Below are 21,328 nucleotides of genomic sequence, written 5' to 3'. Positions count from 1 at the left end.
GCATTCCTACTTCCGTAGTGATACTGCCTCGGAAACCCAAGGAGGGGTCGCTATGAGTCGGGGCCGACTCAATGGCAAATAACAACAACAACAAGGGAAGCAACAAAATCATGGGAAAACCAAGAGAAAACATTTTTAAGTCAAAGAGCTATTCATTCTGTGAATTCGAGCACTGTGGATTCACACACTCTGTGACTAACTGACACATGGGAGAGGAATCCAGTCTTAAGTTTGCCCTCCCCCTCCCCCTCCTTCCATTCCTAGTTAGTCATCATTTCCTGCCCAATCTATCTGAGGTATCTCTTCCATTCATTCTTTTCTGGTACCATCAATCTGATGCAGGTCCAGAATCTCTCTTCTCACCTGGCCTCCTGTCTCCTTCTTTTTTATGTGCCAGAAGAGCATGGCAACCAATGAAGGCACCAAAATCTGTTGCCAGCTAGTTAATTATTCCCATTCTACCTTATAGGATAGAGTAGAATGAGGCAATTTGCTTGGGCAAAGATTTAAAGGCTTGGAAATTCTATAGGGAAGTTCTACTCTGTCCTACAGGGTCCCTGAGTAGGTGGGCAGTGGGTTTGGTTTTTAAATATCTCCCACTCCTTAGCTTTCATTCTACATACAGGCATTGTTTTCCCAAATATACCAAGGATTTTTCTGCTTATTTGCTTTTTTCGTGTATAAATCCCCCCTCCTTCCATTTCCACATGTGTGCATTCTAGATCTCACTCAACACTAAGATACCTGCCCAACTTTGCTCAGAAAACGTTTCTCCATCTCACCTCTCTTCACTCTTGGCCTGTTATAACCTTTATCACCAACCTAATGGAATCTTATTGCACAGATCTTAATCTGCCTTTTAGAAATTTATGGTCTGATTTGTCTTGCCACCTTTACCCCTTTGCCTGAGGAAAGGGGCATCTTTGAGGAGACTTTGTCACCGTTGCTCTCGCACTTAGCCGGTGCTTTAAGGTGTTTACTTTCATTGAACATAATCACACCCTGCCTCAATGGTCGGTGGAGAACTCCCTTTGCTGTAAGTCACACATACGTGAGCACGTACACATTCACTGTCTCCCACCTGGGTACACACGTGTTACTGGGCTAGAGCCCTGGAGCGGTTTCTGGATTCCCATTCTGTGGGCGCTTCCATTTCAGCCCGCAGGAAGGGAGGCTGCTTCTTTAAAACCACTCCCACAAATACTTGTTACTTTAAACTTCCTACAGACACCACCCTATATAATAGCTGAAGACACCCTTCCTTTGAAAACAGTATTACTCCGGGTATAGTATTACAGTCTGGTGGCGCCAGGATCCGGTCCCACGAACCCCTCTTTTCCCTCCCTCTTGGTAGCGCCCATTTTGTCAGTGCATTTGGCTCGCCGGTTTTCCTCCAGCTCCATCGAGCCGCCGGCAGACCTATCGTTATCGCTGCTGCTGCTCCGGTGTCTCCTTCTCTGGCCTTTTTCCAGGGTCTGGGAGCATCCACTCGGACGGCCCAAGGGGGTCCTCTCGACTTCCCGGCCTCGGCCGGGCTCCGCTCCTCCGGCGCACGAGGAGGGGCCGTGGCTGTGGTGGCGACAGTGCCCGGCATGTATCAGAGCCCGCGGCGGCTCTGCTCCGCCCTGCTGCAGAGGGACGCGCCCGGCCTGCGCCGCCTGTCCACTCCCAGGCTGCGCCGCCAGTCGTCCCCGCCGGCGGCCGCTCCCCGTCCAGCGTCTCCCCGGTTTCTGGCGGCGGTCTCGGCGGCCTCGGGCGCCGCGAGGTCGTGTTCTGGAACAGGTGAGTGCGCGGCGGTTCCCGACACAGAACGCAGAGGCTGCGAACTCTGGGCCGCCACCAGGAGACCGTGCGGAATGAATGAGAAACCTCGGGTTGCGGGGTTGGGGCGGGGGCGGGCAGGAATTGCTCTCGCTGAGCAGTTGTCTCTTCTCGCTTTTTTTCCTCTTTCCTCTTGCCCTACCTAGCTTGGGGCTTACAACACGTATGGTAAGGACCGGTACACTGTGTTCAGGTTCCAGTTTGATCCTTGGATGCAGTGCTTTCCGTAGTTCTCGCTCTTAAACTACGTTAAATGTCCCCTTTCCAAGGCCGCAAATTATTTGTATTGGCTATACTTTTTATTATTGCTACTTGTGGAAATTTTTATGCAAAAAAAAAAAAAAATGACAGTTGATCATGTGGCTTGCATAGCCTAGATGATCTTTTTTTTTTTTTTTTGAGTCGTGTTAACAATATATTGATTCATTATCTGTTTATTTGGATTTTTTTTTTTTTTCCAAGCCTTCTCCTCGTAATACTTCTGTCATTTTGTGTCCTTATACCTGGGTTAAGATTTTGTAAAGCTGATGCTTTCTGTTTGCCAAGAGCTAGTTTTATGCAGCATTTAAAGCCCTAGACTTTTCCCTCCTCTGCTACCTTAGTTTCTGCCTGAGGACACATTACAATGGCCACAAATTATACAGAAATTAATCATGCTTTTAAAATTGAGAAGCGAAGTTTCGCTTTCAAAGCTGACAATTACTTTTCACACTAGAAAATGTGTTTTGCCTGCACTTAAGTTGTTATTGCTGTTTAAGATAATTGTGTAACCATTCTAGATTATAACCAAGTACATTTTGCTCAGAAAATTTTTTAATTCATTTAAGAACAAGTCGAGCAGTAGGAAGAATGTATAAAGGTTCATGGTGGCTTGCTTTAATTGATAAAAGTGATCCAAAATGTAATTCTGTTGAGATGATTGGTAGATGCTTAGGCTAGGATATCCTTTTAAAATTAGGATGTTAAACTAGTTACTCGGAGACTCTGAATTCTATATTGTTCTTTTAGAAAGATTGAACTTGACAGATTTTTTTCCCTTCAGTTCTGTAGGAATTTGGCACAATTGGGAAATAACTATTAGAATGGGCACCACCTAATAACTGTTAGTGTTGATTTTGAAATTTTCAAGTGAAACGTTTTTAAGGTGCCAGAAATAAAAGTGAAACCAATTGGTATCTTCTATACTATCTTACATCATAAATTCCTTCAAACCCCTTCAAAGGCAGGGTTAGTCAGTAGATAAGTCTTGGGAATACAAATAAAGTAGCTTATGTAATACAGATGTAGATAGCTGTGCTGTTAGCTGGGAGTAAATGTTCAAGTCAGAACATCTGCAGTGTTAGGCTTTTGACATAGGGAAGGTCTAATAAAGTTTTTTAAAAGTTTTCTTCAGCAGATAAATTGAAGGGGAGCTCTGGTAGCATAGTGGCTAAAGCACTTGACTGCTAACCAGAAGGCTGGAGATTCAAACCCACCAGCCACTTCTAAGAAGAAAGGTTGGGCAATCTACTTCTGCAGTGATACTGCCTTGGAAACCCAAGGAGGGGTTGCTATGAGTTGGGTCTGACTGGACGGCAACAACAACAACAACAACATGGTGCTTAAACTACTGCAGACAATTACAATAAAGTCTAGGCAGTTTCCTGCTTCCTGCACTTTTACTAAACTTCAGCAACTATTGGAAGTAACGTATGGGAATGCATTCATTCATTGCTTGACCACTCATTCATTCATGGGGTTTTCACTGAGTGTCTCATACACTGTAGGTGCTTTACTGTTGGATGTAAACAGATACAGGCTTTAGTCAGCCATTGAGGAGTTTACTGCCCAATAAGAGACATGAGATTTGCACAAAGAATGGCTGATGAAATGAAACACCTTTTATTCTTTTGTAGTTAAAAGTTTGCAAATGGCACTGGATTCAGGAGAGCAGGAAGTCCCTTTCAGCAACAGAATCCTTTTAGGCTTCAAGAAGTAGTTGACATTTGAGCTGGGCCTTGAAGCATGGTTAAGATTGAAAGAATAATATAGAGAGCATTTTGTTTGGAAAAAGCACAAGTGAAAGGGGCAAAGCATGAGGCACGGATGAAGAGTGAGAGAAGAGGCAAGACCAGCATTGGATGCTTTTAAAGAAATGTAGCACCTTGGGTCCTACCTTTTTGTTTTATGCGCTGTCTAGTCACACCTGACTCATAGTGAGCCCTCCTGGGGTTTCTGAGGCAGTATCACTACAGAAGTAGGTTGCTCAACCTTCCTTCTGAGGAGTGGCTGGTGGGTTTGAACTGCCAGCCTTCTGGTTAGCAGTCAAGTGCCTTAGGCACTGTGCTACCAGAGCTCCCAGCTCCTACCTTAGATCTGTTGAATCTAAATCATAAAGGTAAGCCCCAGATTCCACATTACTAAGCAAAATAACAAGGCAACTCTCCAGATTATCCTTCTGTGTTCCAGAGCTTGGACATCTGGCACCCATGTGAGAGAGAGGCCTTGAGGGAGCTAAAAGCCACTCTCCCCTTCAGGGTTTTTTTGGGGGGAGAGGGAGGAGTAATGAGTTCCAACACTTTGCCTCCTTTGATAATCCATTAAGGGTTCCTATTTATGTTCCCTTGGCAACAAATTACTCGGAAAATGATTATAGTCCTTTTGGAGTCATCAAATCATAGGTTGTTAGGAATTGAGGGGAACCTTGGAGATGATCTTATGTAGAATTTTGCTGTGTTTTTTCAAGCAAGGACAGCAGCCCCCATACAAAGACAGCAGTTGCTACACTGCTGGCTGAAATGGTAGTCGGGAATCATCTGTGGGTTTATAAATGCTGTCCTTCAGATCCCTCCTCAGATAATGAGGAGTTGGCTGAATTACTGTTTTCCACTATTGGAACATGTTGTCTTTTTTTTCTTGGTACAATTTTAAAGGCAAATACCAGCTCATTTGAAGAGGTGGCTTTATTTAGTATGTCTCTTAACTATGTGACTAAGCTGCATATGAGAGAGGAGTGGGAAAGCTTGTAATTATCAAGCTGAATAAATTGCTTTGCTTGTGGGAGAACTAAGATGTCATGTAGCTTTCGGTGATAAGTACAGTGAACTATTCGGAACTTTTGAGTTAATAACCCTGTCTCCAGAATCATATGTATATGTGAACGTTTGCAAATCATTTAATCTTGCTTGATGTCTCTTAACAACACTGAACTATACCTAGAAAGAAGGAATAAGTAAGATAAATTGATATCCACAAGCTTTATTGAGCCCTTAAAAGGTCAAATATTAAATTGTGCCTTGTGACCATCATTGTGGCAGGAATTCAGAAGAAAGGGAAATCATTGTGGGTGGGTTTGTTGGAAAGACTGCTTTGAACAGGTGAAAGGAAGGTATTTGATGGGAGGGATTTGGGGGGGGCACGGAAAGAAGACTAAACAGTGTCTGGAAGATGAGAGCTATGTCACCATTGGAAAAGGGCAGTATGGCTTTTCACGTGCTTCCCAGAATCACTTTGACTCCTGTTGAAATACAGATTTCTGGGCTTTTAAAATACAGATCTACTGTTGGGAGCTCTGGTATCTAAGTGCCTAAGACACTTGACTGCTAACCAAAAGGCTGGTGGTTCAAACCTGCCAGCCACTGCTCAGAGGGAAGGTTGCGCAATCTACTTCCATAGTGATACTGCCTCTCAGAAACCCAAGGGGAGGGGTCCCTGTGAGTCAGGTCTGACTTGATGGCGCATAACAACAACAACAACTTGAACAACCACAACAAAAACAACAACTTGAATCTGTTTCCTGAGGTGAAACTTGATTAACAAGTGCCCCAGGTGATTCTTTTTGGAAAGCATTGTACAAGCCCCATCCCTCCTCTGAAAGTGCTTATCTCTGGAAAGTTTGAGAAATCCTGAAAAAGTCTCTGGAAGAGTGTTAAATCTTTGGGCTTGGGGCTAAGGAATTCTGGAGACCCTTGAGCTAGATAGACCACTTACTTAAACAAAAGCAGGCTTTAAGGAAATTATTTGGTTTTGGATGGCACAAATGGTTGAATGCTAGGCTACTTAACCAAAGAGAAGTAAGACAATTATATTCTGATTTCTTAGAAGGAGGTGGAGGAAAAGAGCCTCACAGCACCTATATTTGCTATTAGGAGTCACTCCTCTGACTAATCAGAATTTATAGGGCCTTGGTGGCCACTTAAAGTAGTTATCTTAGTGGAATAAATACTTAGAAATTTGAAGGATGAGGTGCATGGGTGTTTGGTCCCACAGTAGACCTACTTGAACTTTTATGGACAGCAGCTATTTTGGACTTGTCATTCTTAAAATAGGGGAAAAAAAATCAGCCTTCCCAGAGGAAGGAGTTAGACAAGTGAAAAACCTCATCTGTCCTTTTGTCTCTACCTGGTCTCAAAGCAACACCTGAAACATACGGTTACCATGAATTCATAGTGGCAGGGATGCTGGCAGAGTTCCCAGGAGAAAGAGGGTGAAAGAAAGTTAGTGCCATCAGCTTTGGATATTTCTGTAAAGTATTTTTTCCTCCTGGTATCAAACAAACCGAGCAACCTGGATTATAATATTGGCCAGGTGAGGTCTGGGCATCTAGTGATTATTCTGATATACAGCCAGGGTGGACACCATTTACTGGCAATACAACGGGATACTTTGTGGGGAAAGTTGTTTTACTAAATGTTTGGAATCCTGCCATAAGTTTGTTACTAATACATCAATTAAGAGACTGCTGTGAAATTATGGCAGGTTGGTGGGTAGCACAAACAGTTTGCACTCTGTGCTAACCTCAGGGTTGACGATTCGAACCCATCCATCAGTGCCATGGAAGGAAGACCTTACTCTCTGATTCTGTGAAGATTATAGCCAAGAAAGCAGTTCTACTCTGTGTTACATGTGTAACCATGAATTAGAATAACTCAGTGGTGATGGATACTGAATTATGGGGAATTGTGCAGAAAGAAAAAATATTAAGACCCCATTCCTTCTGTGTTCAGAATGAAGAATGAGAAGTTCACCAAAACCAGTACTTCATGCAACCAGAATTACAGGAAGAATTGTTGCAGTCAGATGGCTGGGCAGTCACTTGGTCTTAGTACATTCTCTCCTGCTGTCTTCTTTTCTATCCCCAACTCTTTGAACTTCCAGTACTTGTGTAGCTTCATTTGCTGGTCTACAAATGAAGTCTCTCAATATCTTGCCCAATGCAAGGTACAGGTTTGCAGATTCTAATAATCCTGTATGTAATACTTTTCTGTTTCCTTTTTGTGTTTTGCATTCACGGATGTTAACCCTCATTGACTATCTATTGAAGGAAGACGTTTGTCTTTCAGATCTTGTAGGTAAAATAAGATTTGCTGAGACATGTTTCTAGAATTTCTCTTGCAGGTGGTTCACTCTTCTGAATATTATTTAAAAATCATTTCACAACTTGATATTTTTAAATTACAGAAGTTACATCCATAATTTAATATATATATTTTTCCTTAGAACTTTAGATTTCTTTGTGAGTACTAATTATCTCTAGACGTTTAGGATTTTCTTATTCTTGGTGTTCAAAAGTTTCATCAGGAGAAATGTCTCAGCATCCCACGATCTCTTTCCATCTTAAGATACACTATTCTTTAGCATATGGAATTTTTTTTTTGTCATTTCTTGGATTGTTTTAGCCACTGTATTGTATCTTGTTCTCATGTTCATGAATTCTTATTTAATTGTTGCCTGTATGGATTTATCTTCCATGCCTTACCTTTTTTTAACATCTTTATCTTTTCTATTTCATGAGATCTTCTGAACATTTTCTGGCTCTCTAAAAGTTCCATTTCTCATAGAAGCCTATACTTGTTTTGTGTCTACAATATTCTCTTATATCTATAAATGTATGAAGGTGTACATGCCTCCTTCTCCTTCAAACCTCTGTGAAAGAGGAGAGCAGATTACAAGGGATGGTTGTGTGGAGAATGGTCAGCAGGCTGGGACCTCCACTTTTGCCAGTGTAAGGAATGTTTCATTCCGTATCCTTTAGTCTGCTGCTCAGCCCTTCACCACCACCACCCCTTTTTTCCCAAAATTAAATATTGCTGTTTCATTTAGAGGTTCAAAGTTAGCTCTTGAACTGGTCTGCTTGTCTTTCAGCTTCATCACCCTCAGGAGCCTTTCCAAGGCATGTCACCCACTTTGTTGGAAGCAATTCTCTGGTTCTAGTGATACTGCCTCGGAAACCCAAGGAGGGGTCACTCACTATGAGTCGGGTCCGACTCGATGGTACATAACAACAGCAACAACATCTAACAGGCAAAAGCCACCCAGTGGCAGTATTTTTCTTTGTTCGAGAGGAGTTGGGGTATAAAATTACTCCAGCTGTTTCAGATTCAAGTCTTCAGTGAATTACCCTACCAGTTGCCCCTCATCCTCTCCTGACCTTTGTATTTGTTGACTTAGAGGTTGGCATTTCTTCAAGGCTCCCTTGGGAAGACCCATATTACTGTTGGTAATTTGTACTGCATTTTTATCCACTCGTGATTCTCTGGTAATTCAAGCCTGTCTGTTTCTGTCTTCTTGGCATTTCTCTAAATTTTTGTCCCATCACTGGCATCCTTTCTTGTTTTCCAGTTGTTTCGTTTAAAAACATTTTTCTTTTTGTTTTGAAATACATACTTTAGTCCTGAAAGATCTTAGGAAAGAGAGAAGATAAATGTATGTTTCACTTCAACGTCTTGATCTAAAATCAACCTGCTCAATGACCTATTGATTGTGTACAATATCTCAATTCCCGTTTAAAATGAGATGTTGGAATAGAGATTTAAAAACTGCTGGCAGTTTTACTTCAGAATTTTAAAGAAGTTTATTTTCCTACATATGCCTTAGTTATTCAAACAAAAAACAAGGTTCTTGAAATTTATATATGAAAATTGTTTTTCTCCTTTGTTGTTGTTGTTGTTGTTGTTATGTGCCATCAAGTTGGGCCCAACTCATAGCAACTTCAGTCTCCTTTCTTAGGAGACTGAAAATCTTACCTTGGTTTTATAATGTGGGATACAGTGGGTTCCTTTATATATCCTTTCTGGCCCTGAGTTTGCAATCCACCTAAGAGGATTGATTGGTTTGCAGTCCTGCTTTGAAATTGGCAAGGAATTTTGCTGTATAAACTATGTGCAGTGCAGTGAATTACTTAATATGGCCCTTCTAACCAGAAACCAAACAAACGAAACTCATCTGCCGTTGAGTTGACTCTTAATGACCTCTCCTTGGGTTTCCCAGGCAGTATCTCTACGGACATAGATTGCCCAATCTTCCTTCCGAGGAGTGGCTGTTAGGTTTGAACCACTAGCCTTCTGGTTAGCAGTCAAATGGGATAAAAAAAAAAACCACCCATGGATTGAAGCAGCTGTTATGTTGCATTCAGTTACCTAAGGTAGAAAGTGTTCATGGTAAATAGGGGTGGTGGATCTAACGTCTGAGGAATTAACTACACACATGGAAATACAGAGTGATAAGGAAAGGTTGAGACACACAGTTCCTTGGGTGCTGTTATTAGTAATAGCTGCAATGGCAGGGAGAAAGAATGTAGAGGCAGATTGTAGTACTGAACCAAGCCCAGGTTAGGTCAGAAATTATTCATGTGCTATCCTCATTCTGGCGGCATAGTGCCTAAGGCATTTGACTGCTAACCAGAAGGCTGGCAGTTCAAACCCACCAGCCACTCCTCAGAAGGAAGGTAGGGCAATCTACTTCCATAGTGATACAGCCTCGGAAACTCAAGGAGGGTTCGCTATGAATCGGATCTGACTTGACAGTAATGAGTTTATCCCACAGAGGTTTTGGTGATCTAGTCAAGAAGAGCCTGGAGGGGAATGTGTCTTTTGGACACAGTACCAGTGCCGAGAATCTCCTACACACAAGTGAAAGGGCTGTAACACTGAATTGATAATATTGAAGACTAAGAGATCAAAAGAGCCTGGAGGAAAATGCATCCTTTGGACACAGAGTCCCCTTGCTGAGAACCTCCTACACACAAGTGAAAGGGTTGTAACACTGAAGAGTGAAAGAAAAGGTGGAGGTGGGGCCAAAGACTATATACACCGAGAGCCAAACAGGCAATGTCAGGCCCAGCAGATCAGCAGACGACACCTGTGCCCAGAGAACCAGAGCAGCAAAAACTGGCAGTGGTGTGAGGCCAAACTGGCTTTTAACAGATGGTGGCATAGGGCTGAGCTGGCCTGTTGAAAAGGCAGCAGCAGAAGTAGAGAGTTGTAACACTTGGGAATGTAGGGAACCAGCCCACAGAGACTTGGGCATACCCTGTGCTGAGGTTGTTTGCAGAGCAGTTCTGCTTCAAGAACTGTCATAATACAGGCCCAGGGTTGTCTCAAGGCTGCTGGTTGAGAGTTGTACCAGTCAGTGAAGGTAGCATAGCCACACCACACCTGGCCTGAGCCGGTGACATGTACTCAGCACCTGAACAGTGGTGCACCTGCTGACACCTGAGCCACAGTGTGCCCACCCAGTGACATAAGACTAGACATCAGTTTTTTGGGAAGGGTAAGTAGCTCTACCTTTAGACCTAAGCAGACCACTCTCCTGTGGTTCGAAGTTGGGGTGGGGGTGGGGGTGGAGGTGGAGATGGACCAGCTCACCATAAATCTGTTCTTGTTTACTGTTCTTTCTCTGAATAATAATGATGACTTTCATTTGCCAACACTGTGTCAGTGTCTCACATATACAACTTGTTCACACTGGATGGATGTAGCACCCATCCACTTTTGCCACTGGGTGGAACCCTCATCCTATCAGTCTTATTACTGCTTGGAATTTTCAAGCAACTGTGTCTGCAACATGTAGTGTATACACAAATTGACTGTTCAATTTCATTTTATTGTAATTGAGAGCAGGAACTGACATTTTTTCTATAAAGAGCTGGGCAGTTTATATTTAGGCATTTGCAGATCATGTCTCTCTGTCACAGTTGACTCCCTTCTGCCCTTATAGTGTGAAAGCAGCCATAGACAATACATAAATGAATTACCATAGTTGTGTTCCAATAAAATTATTAGTGGAACTGAAATTTGAACTTCATATAATTTTTTCACGTTGTAAAATTATATCCTCGGGTAGTAGAAGTGGTCTGCATTCAACTACTAACGCAAAGGTTGATAGTTTGAACCTCCCCAGCACTGATGCAGAAGAAAGGCCAGGTGATCTGCTTCAATAAAGATAATAGTCAAGAAAATGCTATGGAGCAGTCCTGCTCTCTGGCATGTGCTGTTAGGTGCTGTCAAGTCGGTTTCAATGCATAGTGACCCTGTGCATGACAGAACAAAACACTGCCTGGTCCTGTGCCATACTCAAAATCGTCACCATGCTTGAGCCCATCATCACAACCACTGTGTTAGTCCATCTCGTTGAGGGTCTTCCCCTTTTTCACTAACCCTCTACTTTACCTAGCATGATATCCTCCAGGGACTGCTCCTTTCTGACAACATCATCAAAGTATGCAAGACAAAGTCTGGTCATGCTCACTTTGAGGGAGCATTCTGGCTGTACTTCCTCCGAGTCAGATTTGTTCATTCTTTTGGCAGTCCATAAAAAAAAAAAAAAAAAAAAACTCAACTGCCGTCGAGTTGATTCTGACTCGTAGTAACATCTCCTTGGGTTTCGGGGGCAGTATCTCTACAGAAGGAGCTCTGGTAGCATAGTGGCTAAGGCACTTGACTGCTAACCAGAAGGCTCCTCGGAAGGAAGGTGGGGCAATCTACTTCCGTAGTTATACTGCCTCGGAAACCCAAGGAGAGGTCTCTATGAGTCAGGTCCGACTTGACGGCACATAACAACAACAACAACAATCTCTACAGAAGTAGATTGCCCTGTCTTTCTTCTGAGGAGTGGCTGGTGGGTTTGAACCACCAGCCTTCTGGTTAGCAGTCAAATGACTTAGGCACTATGCCTAAGTACATTGAATATTCTTCACCAGCACAATCCAAATGCATCAATTCTTCTGCAGTCTTCCTTATTCATTGTCCAGCTCTCACATGCATATGAGGCTGTTGAAAATACCATGGCTTGAGTTGCACACAACTTACTCTTCAAAGTGACATCTCTGTTCTTAAACACTTTAAAGAGTTTTTTGGAGCAGATTTACCCAATGCAGTGTGTTTGATTTCTAGACTGCTGTTTCCACAGGTAAGGAACTCTGTTGGTGTAGTGGTTAAGGCATTTGATAAGATTTACAGCCTTGGAGACCCAGTGGGGGTTGCAATGAGTGGGAATCAACATGATGGCAGTGGCTTGGTTTGGATTTGGTTTGCTTCCATAGGCATGGATTGTGGATCCAAGTAAAATGAAATCCTTGACAGCCTCAGTCTTTTCTCCATTTATCATGCTGTTGCTTATTGGTCTAGTTGTGAGGATTTTTGTTATATATTGAAGTGTAATCCATATTGAAGGCTAGTCTTTGATCTTCATCAGTAAATGCTTCAAGCCCTCTTCACTTTCAGCAAGCAAAGTTGTATCATCTGCATATTGCAGGTTGTTAATGAATCTTCCTCTAATCTGGATGCCACATTCTTCCTATAACACCATAGGGTCATCCTAAATTGAAATTGACTCAATGGCAACAGGCTTTATTTGTTGTTTTTTTGCAAAATATTATTGTTCCCCCACACCCCTTAGCCATTTAAAAACATAAAACCTGTTCTTAGTTCATAGGCAGTACAGAAACAGGCACATACCCCAATGTGGAGAGAAGAACTCAGTACCATCAGCGAAATACTTTTTGCTTCTGCCTTTCCATTCATAGTTGCAAAAAAACAGGCCATTGTCTTGAGTAACCCAGAAATGCTTGTGACTGGCACATGTAATGACATAGACCTATGGCTGGTGGGTTTGAACTGCCAGCCTTCTGGTTAGCAGTCAAATTCCTTAGGCACTACGCCACCAGAGCTCCCCTATGTGTATGGGTAGAGTGTCCTAAAGTTTTGTTGATCATTGTGCAGGTGACAGTTGGCACACAACATTGTATTAATCCCTTAGTGAGGAACAAATTTAGTTTCTATTTTTCATAGTTCAGAGCATTATACTAGAAAAGCCTAGCTTGTAGAAATGGCTAACCAGCCATCTAACAGTTGAGCTTGTATTGTGGAGAGATTTCCTTAGGGACGTTTTCTAGATAGGTCTGGAATGATTAAAGGTACAACTCAGCTTTGTTGGGGAAAGCCTTTGGCATTCTTGTCAAGTCTATGACTGCTGCCTTGTAAAGAAGTCGTTTGGATTGTCATGCTGTGGCTAGGTGCTTGTATTTTTAGACACATTAGTTTGAGAGTTATGACCTTTACTTGATATCTCTGGTAATGCTGTGTGGGTCGTGACACTGCTTTGTACACTTTGTACTGTGCCAGTGTGTGTGCCTTGATGGCAGTGACGTTGACAAATGGAGGAGGTGGAACTTGACCTCTGTTTATTCCTGGCACTAAGAATGGGCTGCTGTGTGTGCCTTTGGCAGGCTCCTCTCAGCTGTCCTGACTGAGTCTCAGCACTGTGGGAGATGTTGATGAGCAGCAGTGCAAGGTGCAGATAAGTCTCCAGGACCAAAACCTCTTACTTAGAGTTGTATGATCTTGAGAAATCAATTATTTCCTTAACCTAAGTACCTGAGTCTGTAAAATGGTGAATAAAACACCTACTTCAGCAAATTGTTGGAAAGAATAAATGAAAATACATGGACATAGCATGCTGTATGGTAGGCTTTCTGATGTACTAGCCCTTTCTTTAAACCCAGCAAGTGAGCTTCATAAAGTTTATCATTTAGCTAACATTTAGCTGATTGCTTACAATGTCTTATGTAAGTACATCTAACTAAATCAGTCCTCATGGTAACACAGTGTAGCAGACAGTTATCCCCAAATGAACAAACTAAGGCACAGAGTGGTAAAATATTAGTAAAAGATAGAGTCAGCATTTGAAACTAGATAGCATAACTCCAGAGTTTGTGCGTTTTAAGATTGTTTTGCCTCTACTGAATTGTAGCCTGATCTTACTAAGTAAATTTGAGGCTTCGGCCATAAAGCATTCACATAGTAACATGCTCAGTTGCTAAGTAATTCCTGTCACATTAGAGGCTTGAAGACTGGTCACTTGACTAAAATATTTGACCTTCACCAGAAAGTACTATCTTCCTAAATTGGCACTCAAAATCCAGATTCTGGAACCCAGGAGTGTATGTACTATATAATTCCACATTCTAGTAATATGCAAAATTTGAAGGTGTCCATATTCAATTACCAGGAGCTCTGGTAGCGTAGTGCCTAAGGCACTTGACTGCTAACCAGAAGGCTGGCAGTTCAAACCCACCGGCCACTCCTCGGAAGGAAGATGGGGCAATCTACTTCTGTAATGATACTGCCTCAGAAACTCTATGAGTTGGGTCCGACTCGACGGCACACAACAACAACAACAACAACATATTCAATTACCAGGAGCACCTTCAAGGGACTGGTAGCACTGTTTGAGTTTTAGTTTTCTAGTTGGCATGGTGCATACCAACACAAAGAGAGGACCCTGACCACAGTCTCACAAAAGTCCAAAAAGACAGTTAGTATTTAATAGTGGCTCTAGACAAATCACTTACACTTCTGAACCTCAGTGTCTTCATCTCTAAAAGGTGTGAATAATAGCTGACTTGACCCACTTCAAGGGGTTCTTGAGAGGATAACAGGAAGCACTCTACCAGTGCAAAGCAGTTCCTCTGACTGTGTCTGACTAGATTCCTTGGCACATTGTGTCACTTGCCATCCTTTCATTAACATTTCATAAAGCGTTGATGAGGGTGCCAGGAATTGGTAAACAAGGTAGACATAAACCTGCCGCCACGGAGCTTTAGGCTAATGGATAAAGGATAGGGATTGTAGTTCAAATATCAAAGGGCAATCAAGTAAGAGGAGCAGATCAGATATAAGGAGAAGAGAGCAGTTGGGTCTTCTTGATGAAGGAAAGGGAGGTAAGTAGTACAGCTGTGCTACAGAGCTGTGCAGGCACCAAGGCTAAGAATCTTTATTTGTTGATTCCTTCAATAAATATTAAATATAAACTGCATATCTTCCATCTTGGGGTACCAAGCTGTTTTAAGTAGATGGTTATCTTAAGAGAATTTTCACTCACTTACCTTGAAGGTATCTTGAAGGTGGGTGCATTTATGCCGGAACTTAACTCTAAGAAACTTAATGAAAATTAACTTTGTCTAAACCTTTTGAGGTGATGCCAATGCATGGCCAGTAGATGGCAGCATTGGATAGATGTTTCAATGAAGCAGTCCTGTGACGTTTGTCGTTTGTCTATGTGTGTGTGTTTGTGTGTCCTCTTCAAGGTTTTCTTGGGCCTAAGGTTGGTGAGCTCCAGCATTTTCCCAGGTGTGTATCCAAGATAAGTGTGGCTTTTGTTCATTCTTTGGTTTTTATTTGGTGTTTTTCTGGAACCACTGGTTCAAGACATTAAACTCTAATTGTGAGAGAAATCTATTTAGACAAACCCTAGAACAAGCAGGTGCTGGGTGGCAAAGCATTATGTGGAGATATGTCTTTTGTGACTTCTGAGTGCTATCAGCACTGCTTGGAATGTGAGGTGCTGCGATCCGTTTGGGTCTTAACCGTTGGGGTTTTCATTCAGTGTTGTAATATCCATGGAGAGGTGTTTTATTAAACCCTGATCATTTTCATCTGATGGTTAGCACACTTAGCAGCCCGTATTGCCTGTCGATCTGCCCATTGCTTTAGAAGTATGTAGGGATTGGAAGCATTAATGGTCAACATGTATTCTAATTTATGATTAGCCCACTTCTCTCTGGCTTTGTGTTTTTCAGAAAGGAAAAGGGGTGGCTAAATGGGGGAAGTTTACCATTACGTAATAAGACTGAGCAAAATGAAATCCCCGGAGACCCTGAAAGTCTCCATATCCTTAATGCCTGCTGAGATTTTTACACTACAGTATTTTAGGAATTTAAATAATCTGAATTCTCTAGCAAATCCTTACAGGGTAAGAAGAGTTATTATTTATTCCTCTAAAGTAAAATAAGGTACAAGGAATGAAGATACTCAGTTCTAAATGTATATGGAAATATGCTGATGGAACTAATAAATGGCCAGCGATGTGATGGGGTGGTGCTGCAAAATGGATAGCCATGCATAAGAAATAAAGTTATAGATAAATTATAACATGTTCATTGCATTGAGAATGACGACTGGTAGTTTTTTCCTAGTACAAGGGCTGAAAAAAATAAATGTAGGGCAAAAAACAAATAGTTACGGGGTCAAATAAAAATGCTCACCTCCAAACAAACAAAAGTGGACCTAGAGTCCACTATAAGTGCCAAATAAAGTTCAGCAGAGGTTTTGCCAAGATTTGTAGTTTTCATTATGTCACCACATGGATAAATTGTTTGTGCTGTCTAGTCTTAGGAAACAGACTTTGGTGTTGCGTTATTTTGAATGCTTGAAAATCTTCTTGAAGTCCAGATAGCAATCCTTATTATAAGGTATATAACCTCCATAGACAATCTTGGGATCCTACATGTATTTATGTGTGTGGGGGATTTTGGAAGCTATTTTTAAACACACATGAGAAACAATGAGTATTGTTACTAACTTACTCATGTTTAAAATAGGGATAATAGACTACCTACCTTCTAGTATTGTGATGAGAATTGAAAATAGTTAAAGCAAGCAGATTTTGTGATTGGTGAATATTAAGTATCTGGTAGTCTTTAGCTATCATTGTTATTTATTCTTAGGGTGTGAGAGAGAGGGGAGTACCCCATAATATAATCTTCAACCTTATTTTGTTGTTAAATATAAATAGGCTTTCTACATTGCAGTCCCTTGGTGAGTCTAGCCATATGTTACCAGAAAGTTTTACAAAATAACAAAATTGATTATTTGTCTTTTAAAATTACTGAGTAAACACATACATTCTTGGGATTAGAAACAAAAAAGAAAAACTGAAAACAGAAATGAGTTGGGATTTTTCTAAATCCTTTCTGCATTGTTTCATGCATGACTTTATGATAAAAGTAAGTTTGTCTATTTATTTATTTTCATGATTTTGGAGTTTTATGATTTTGGAGTTATCAGGGAAACCCAAACAAAACAGATTCACTGCTGTTGAGTCCATTCAACCCTCCTTCGGTTTCTGAGGTGTTATCTCTACAGAAGTAGATTTCCCAATCTTCCCTCTGAGGAGTGGCTGGTGGGCTAACCAGCCTTCTGGTTAGCAGTCAAATACCTTAGGCACTGTGCCACCAGAACTCCCTCATTAGGGAACCAACAGGTTTTAATTCAGGATCAGTAGTAACTTGGAAGTAACGGAAACAACTCAGGATATAGTTCTTCAATCAGGATAGTTTCTTCATCACCTGGGCTCTCAGCCTGGCTTCTGCACTGCTCTGGCAAGTGTTACAAACTCTTAGCTATTGTGAAAGGTGCTTGGAGGCACCTCACTCCAGGAAGGCTTTTGCCCAAAGGCTTTCTTTCAGCTTTCTTGTTCTGTGGGTGGGGGAGCCTAGCTCTGCCAGTAAGTACAGGTGGGGAGTTAACCCACTGCACCAGCAAGCCTCCTGATCAAAGATGCTCAGCTTTCTATCTTTCTGTGGGCTAGGAAGCCCCCTGTAGCCACCTCTCTCCAGATGCTGGGAACCCCACTGCATCACTCACACCGGTCTCTTGGTTCCCACTAACACCACGACTGCCTATACAGTGTTACAGTTCTTCCTGTCATCTGAGTCTAGGAGGTCCTTAATTCAAGGACCCTGGGTCCAAAGGACATTTTCTGCTCCTGGCTCTTGATGGTGGTGAAGTACCCCTTCAGCCTCTGGGATTGGTTCCCTTTAAGCCTACTGGGATAGCAAAACTGACCAGTCCCCTAAAAGGGTTCCACGTACCTTACTTGCATAGTCCCACCCCTGTAAGGTTTCCAAGCACTTTATTTGCAATCATTTTGTAGGAGTTACAAGATCATAGGTAGAAGGGCAATTCACTGCACTGTGGTTATTTTCTTTTTAAATCTACATCCTAGTAGGAGTGAAATGGTATTTCATTGTAGTTTTGATTTGTATCTCTGATGGCTAATTACATTAAGCAACTTTTCATGTGTTTGGTGACCATTTAAATGTCTCCTTTGGGGAAAGGTCTGTTCAGATCCTTTTCCCATTTTATGATTGGTTATTTGTCTTTTAAGTTGTTGAAATTTTATTTAAATTTTTGTTATTCGATTCATATCAGGTATATTTTTTCTGAAGATATTCCCCCAGTTCGTAGTTTCTTTTTAGTAAAGTCTTTTGATGAACAAAAGCTTTTACGTTTTTTTGGTCCTGAGTTTCAGCACCAAAAAAATTTTTTCAAGTTTTATGAGGTCCCATGTATTTGTCCTTTGCTGTATGTGCTCTTCTTATTAAATAATCCATTGTTAAAAGCTTGGGCCAACGGTGTTGACCTTGCATTTTCTACTAAGAATTTTATGGTTTAGTTTTCACATGTAGGTCCTAAGTCCATTTTGAATTTTTGTGTATGGTGTGAAGCATGGATCCTGCTTCATTTTTCTACATGTGGAAATCCAGTTTTCTTAACATCATTTATTGAAGAGGCTCTTCTATCCCCCATCAAATGGTCTTAGCGCCCTTGTCAAAAATCAGCTGACCATAGGTAGATGTGTGGGTTTATTTCTGGGAGAATATTTTTGAAGTATAGAAAATCTAGGTTAGATACTAGGAAGATACCAGATGACCTATGATTTGGAGGTAGTTTTCGTCTCTGGGGCAGCACAGAGACAGCTTTACTTTCTAAACTAGAACAGTGATATCCAAACTTTTGTGATTGTATTTTCTATCAGTTAAAACCAATTAGTTGTATGTTGTATGTGTCTGAATTATGTACATGTCTACTTTCAGTGTAAATATTAAATATTTCATTTAATCTTTTTTAGATAAAAGATCAAAGTTCTCATTTTCTTCCCAGCGAATTGATTGTGTCAGCTAGACCAGGACATCCATATTGACAATTAGAAGATGATTGCTCTAGAATAGAAGTTCCTCAGGATTCCTTTTTTTTTTTTTTTTTAATTGTTGTTATTAGTTGCCATCGATTCAATCCTGACTCATGCATTCTTTAAAACTACTGAGTGCCCCAGAGAACTTTGCTTTATATGGATGCTATCAGAAAGCAAAACTTGAGAAAATTTAAAAATGTTTGTATTTTTGGAAATTTAGTTTAATAGACAGCTGCATTCCCATTTCTTTTTTTGGTTTATTGTTTTATTCAAATTCTCTATTATTTATTTATTTATTTATTTAACATTTTATTGTGGTTTGGGTGAAAGTTTACAGAGCAAATTAGTTTCTGATTCAATAATTTATTCACATTTTGTGTATGTGCAGTGTAACAGCACTCTTCCACTTCCTCCCATTTGTTCTTCTTTCCTCCTTTCTGCCTTCTGTCTGAGCTTTGTTTTGGGGCAAATCCACTCTTTTGGTCTTGAATTGTTGATCTAAGGAGCACAAGCGTTCTCATTTCTGCTTCCACATTAAATCTGTTGTGATAGGTGGTTTTGTTTGAAGCATATGAAGAAAATATTCAGTCTCATACAGATTATGAGAAAAAGAGGAATGTATTAATAGCTTTTTTAGATATTGTGATATTTGTGTTAGTTTCTGAAAGGTTAATGGTTAGTGGCAGTGTGGAATATGAGACTGTATCTAAGAACATTTGATATTCTGTTGAATTAAAATCTGTTCTGTCTGGTACTTTGAGTAGCTCTTTTATTCACATGTGATTTTATAACATTAGTATTGGTGATTTGGAAAATAGTGGTTCACTGAGTTATACGGGTCTTCCAAATATTATACAGTATCAAAAAATAGTTGATATAAACACTAGGTTCATCAGAAAAATCTTTATGTATTGAGAACCTGTCATGCTCATTAGAGCAAATATATTTTCACTTGAAAATTTTTATCATTGGCACAGTACAGTATTATCAGTAGTTTTCCTAAGTGACAGGCTCACCTCAGACATTTTAGAGAAAATATCTGTCTAATATCCATATCTAGTTAACCGTAGGTAAAAATAGCATTTCATGAAGTAAGGAGCTAGTTTATCTTGCAACTCAGGCAGTCACATCAGTACTTTTCTTTCAGGCAACACATTTTGGTTTGCACCAAAGTGCTTTATGTGTACTTTGCACTTGTCTTGTCACACTGAATAAAAAAAGACGTAATCAAGCCTCCAGATTTAACAAAAATACTTTCTGCTGCTTCATCAACACATTTTTAAGTGAAATTGACATTTTAACGCCAAGTGTGTGTGTAGAATACAATGGCTGGTAGTACAGTTTGAAGCTGTTGCCTTCATTTGTGCTAACCCACCAGCAGCTTTACAAACCATAAACAAGTATCCACATGGTGAACAAAGCAAATAAGTATGTGGCAGTCTGCTTCCTTAAAGGTTTACAGCCTTGAAACCCTACGGGGCAGTTCCATTCTGTCCTGTACCATCGCTATGACTCAGAATGACTCCATGGCAGTGGGTTTACATTTTTATGAAAATAGTTTTCTTTTTTCAAAAAGCATTTTATATATGTACAGTGAAATATGCAAAATTAAAGTGACATGAGTTAGTGCATTTTTTGTGTTTGCAGTGTTCTTCCCTTCCCCTCCCACCCTTGGCAACTGACAAAGTTTCCCTCCATATATAAACCTTTTCTTGATCCTCCACAACGAACTAATACTGTATGTGTCCTTCTGTGATTGACTTACTTCATTCAGCATAATGTACTCCAAGTTCATCCATATTATGTGGTGTTTTGCAGAGTCTACATTATTTTCTAGTGCTGCATAGCATTCTATTATGTATATGTACCATAGTTTGGTCATCCATTCTCCTGCTATAAATCTTAGAGATAAGTCCCTTGCCAGATATGTAATTATCGGCAAATATGAATTTGTTGCTGTCATTTTTGCTTTGTGCTTTTTCGTGGTGTCGATTTCTTTGTTCCATATAATTTTCTATCCTGAGCTTGTTTTGTTTATGAATCACTTCCTTCATTGCTGTTGTTTTAGTATTTGCTGAATATTTATGCTGGTCCTCTTTTTTGATGTGAGGGTTTATCATTTTTGTTTGAGGTTACCCTGTGATTTATAGTTTTCTTCCCAAGTTTAGAACAGTCTGTTCTATCTTATAGTTGTCTTGACTTCACTACCATCTAGAAGTTCTGTAGTGACACAGTTTTTTCCCTCTTTTTGGTTTGTAGTTCTCCTCATTTGTCAATTGATGTCTCTGGTTCCTTGTTTACAATCTTGTAGGCTTAATTATTTTGGATACTTCCATAGCTGGGTTGATTTCTGGGTTATATTATCATGTGTGTTAATGGTCAGTCATTGGCTGTTACTGCTTCTCTATCCAAAGGACTGCCTCCCTTTAGCATCTCTTGTAAGGTTGGTCTGGTTTTAACAAATTCCCTTAATTTCTGCTTATCTGGAAATGTC

At 40.7% G+C, this 21,328-nt stretch overlaps 1 protein-coding gene across 1 annotated transcript in view; it reads left to right on the top strand.

Annotated features, from left to right (window-relative positions):
* Positions 1-1,592: 1,592 nt before the first annotated feature.
* The window catches only part of NOCT (nocturnin), a 48,430-nt gene continuing 28,694 nt past the window's right edge, over positions 1,593-21,328 (top strand). Inside the window, exon 1 of the mRNA XM_007941216.2 lies at positions 1,593-1,782. Within this exon, the coding sequence (XP_007939407.1) occupies positions 1,593-1,782 (190 nt within the window). The remainder of the gene's footprint in view (positions 1,783-21,328) is intronic.

The sequence above is a fragment of the Orycteropus afer genome, unplaced genomic scaffold (genome assembly GCF_000298275.1).
Source record: "Orycteropus afer afer isolate SDZICR_OR568_19922 unplaced genomic scaffold, OryAfe1.0 scaffold00076, whole genome shotgun sequence".
NCBI lineage: Eukaryota > Metazoa > Chordata > Mammalia > Tubulidentata > Orycteropodidae > Orycteropus > Orycteropus afer.
This window is presented reverse-complemented; position numbering and strand designations above follow the sequence as displayed.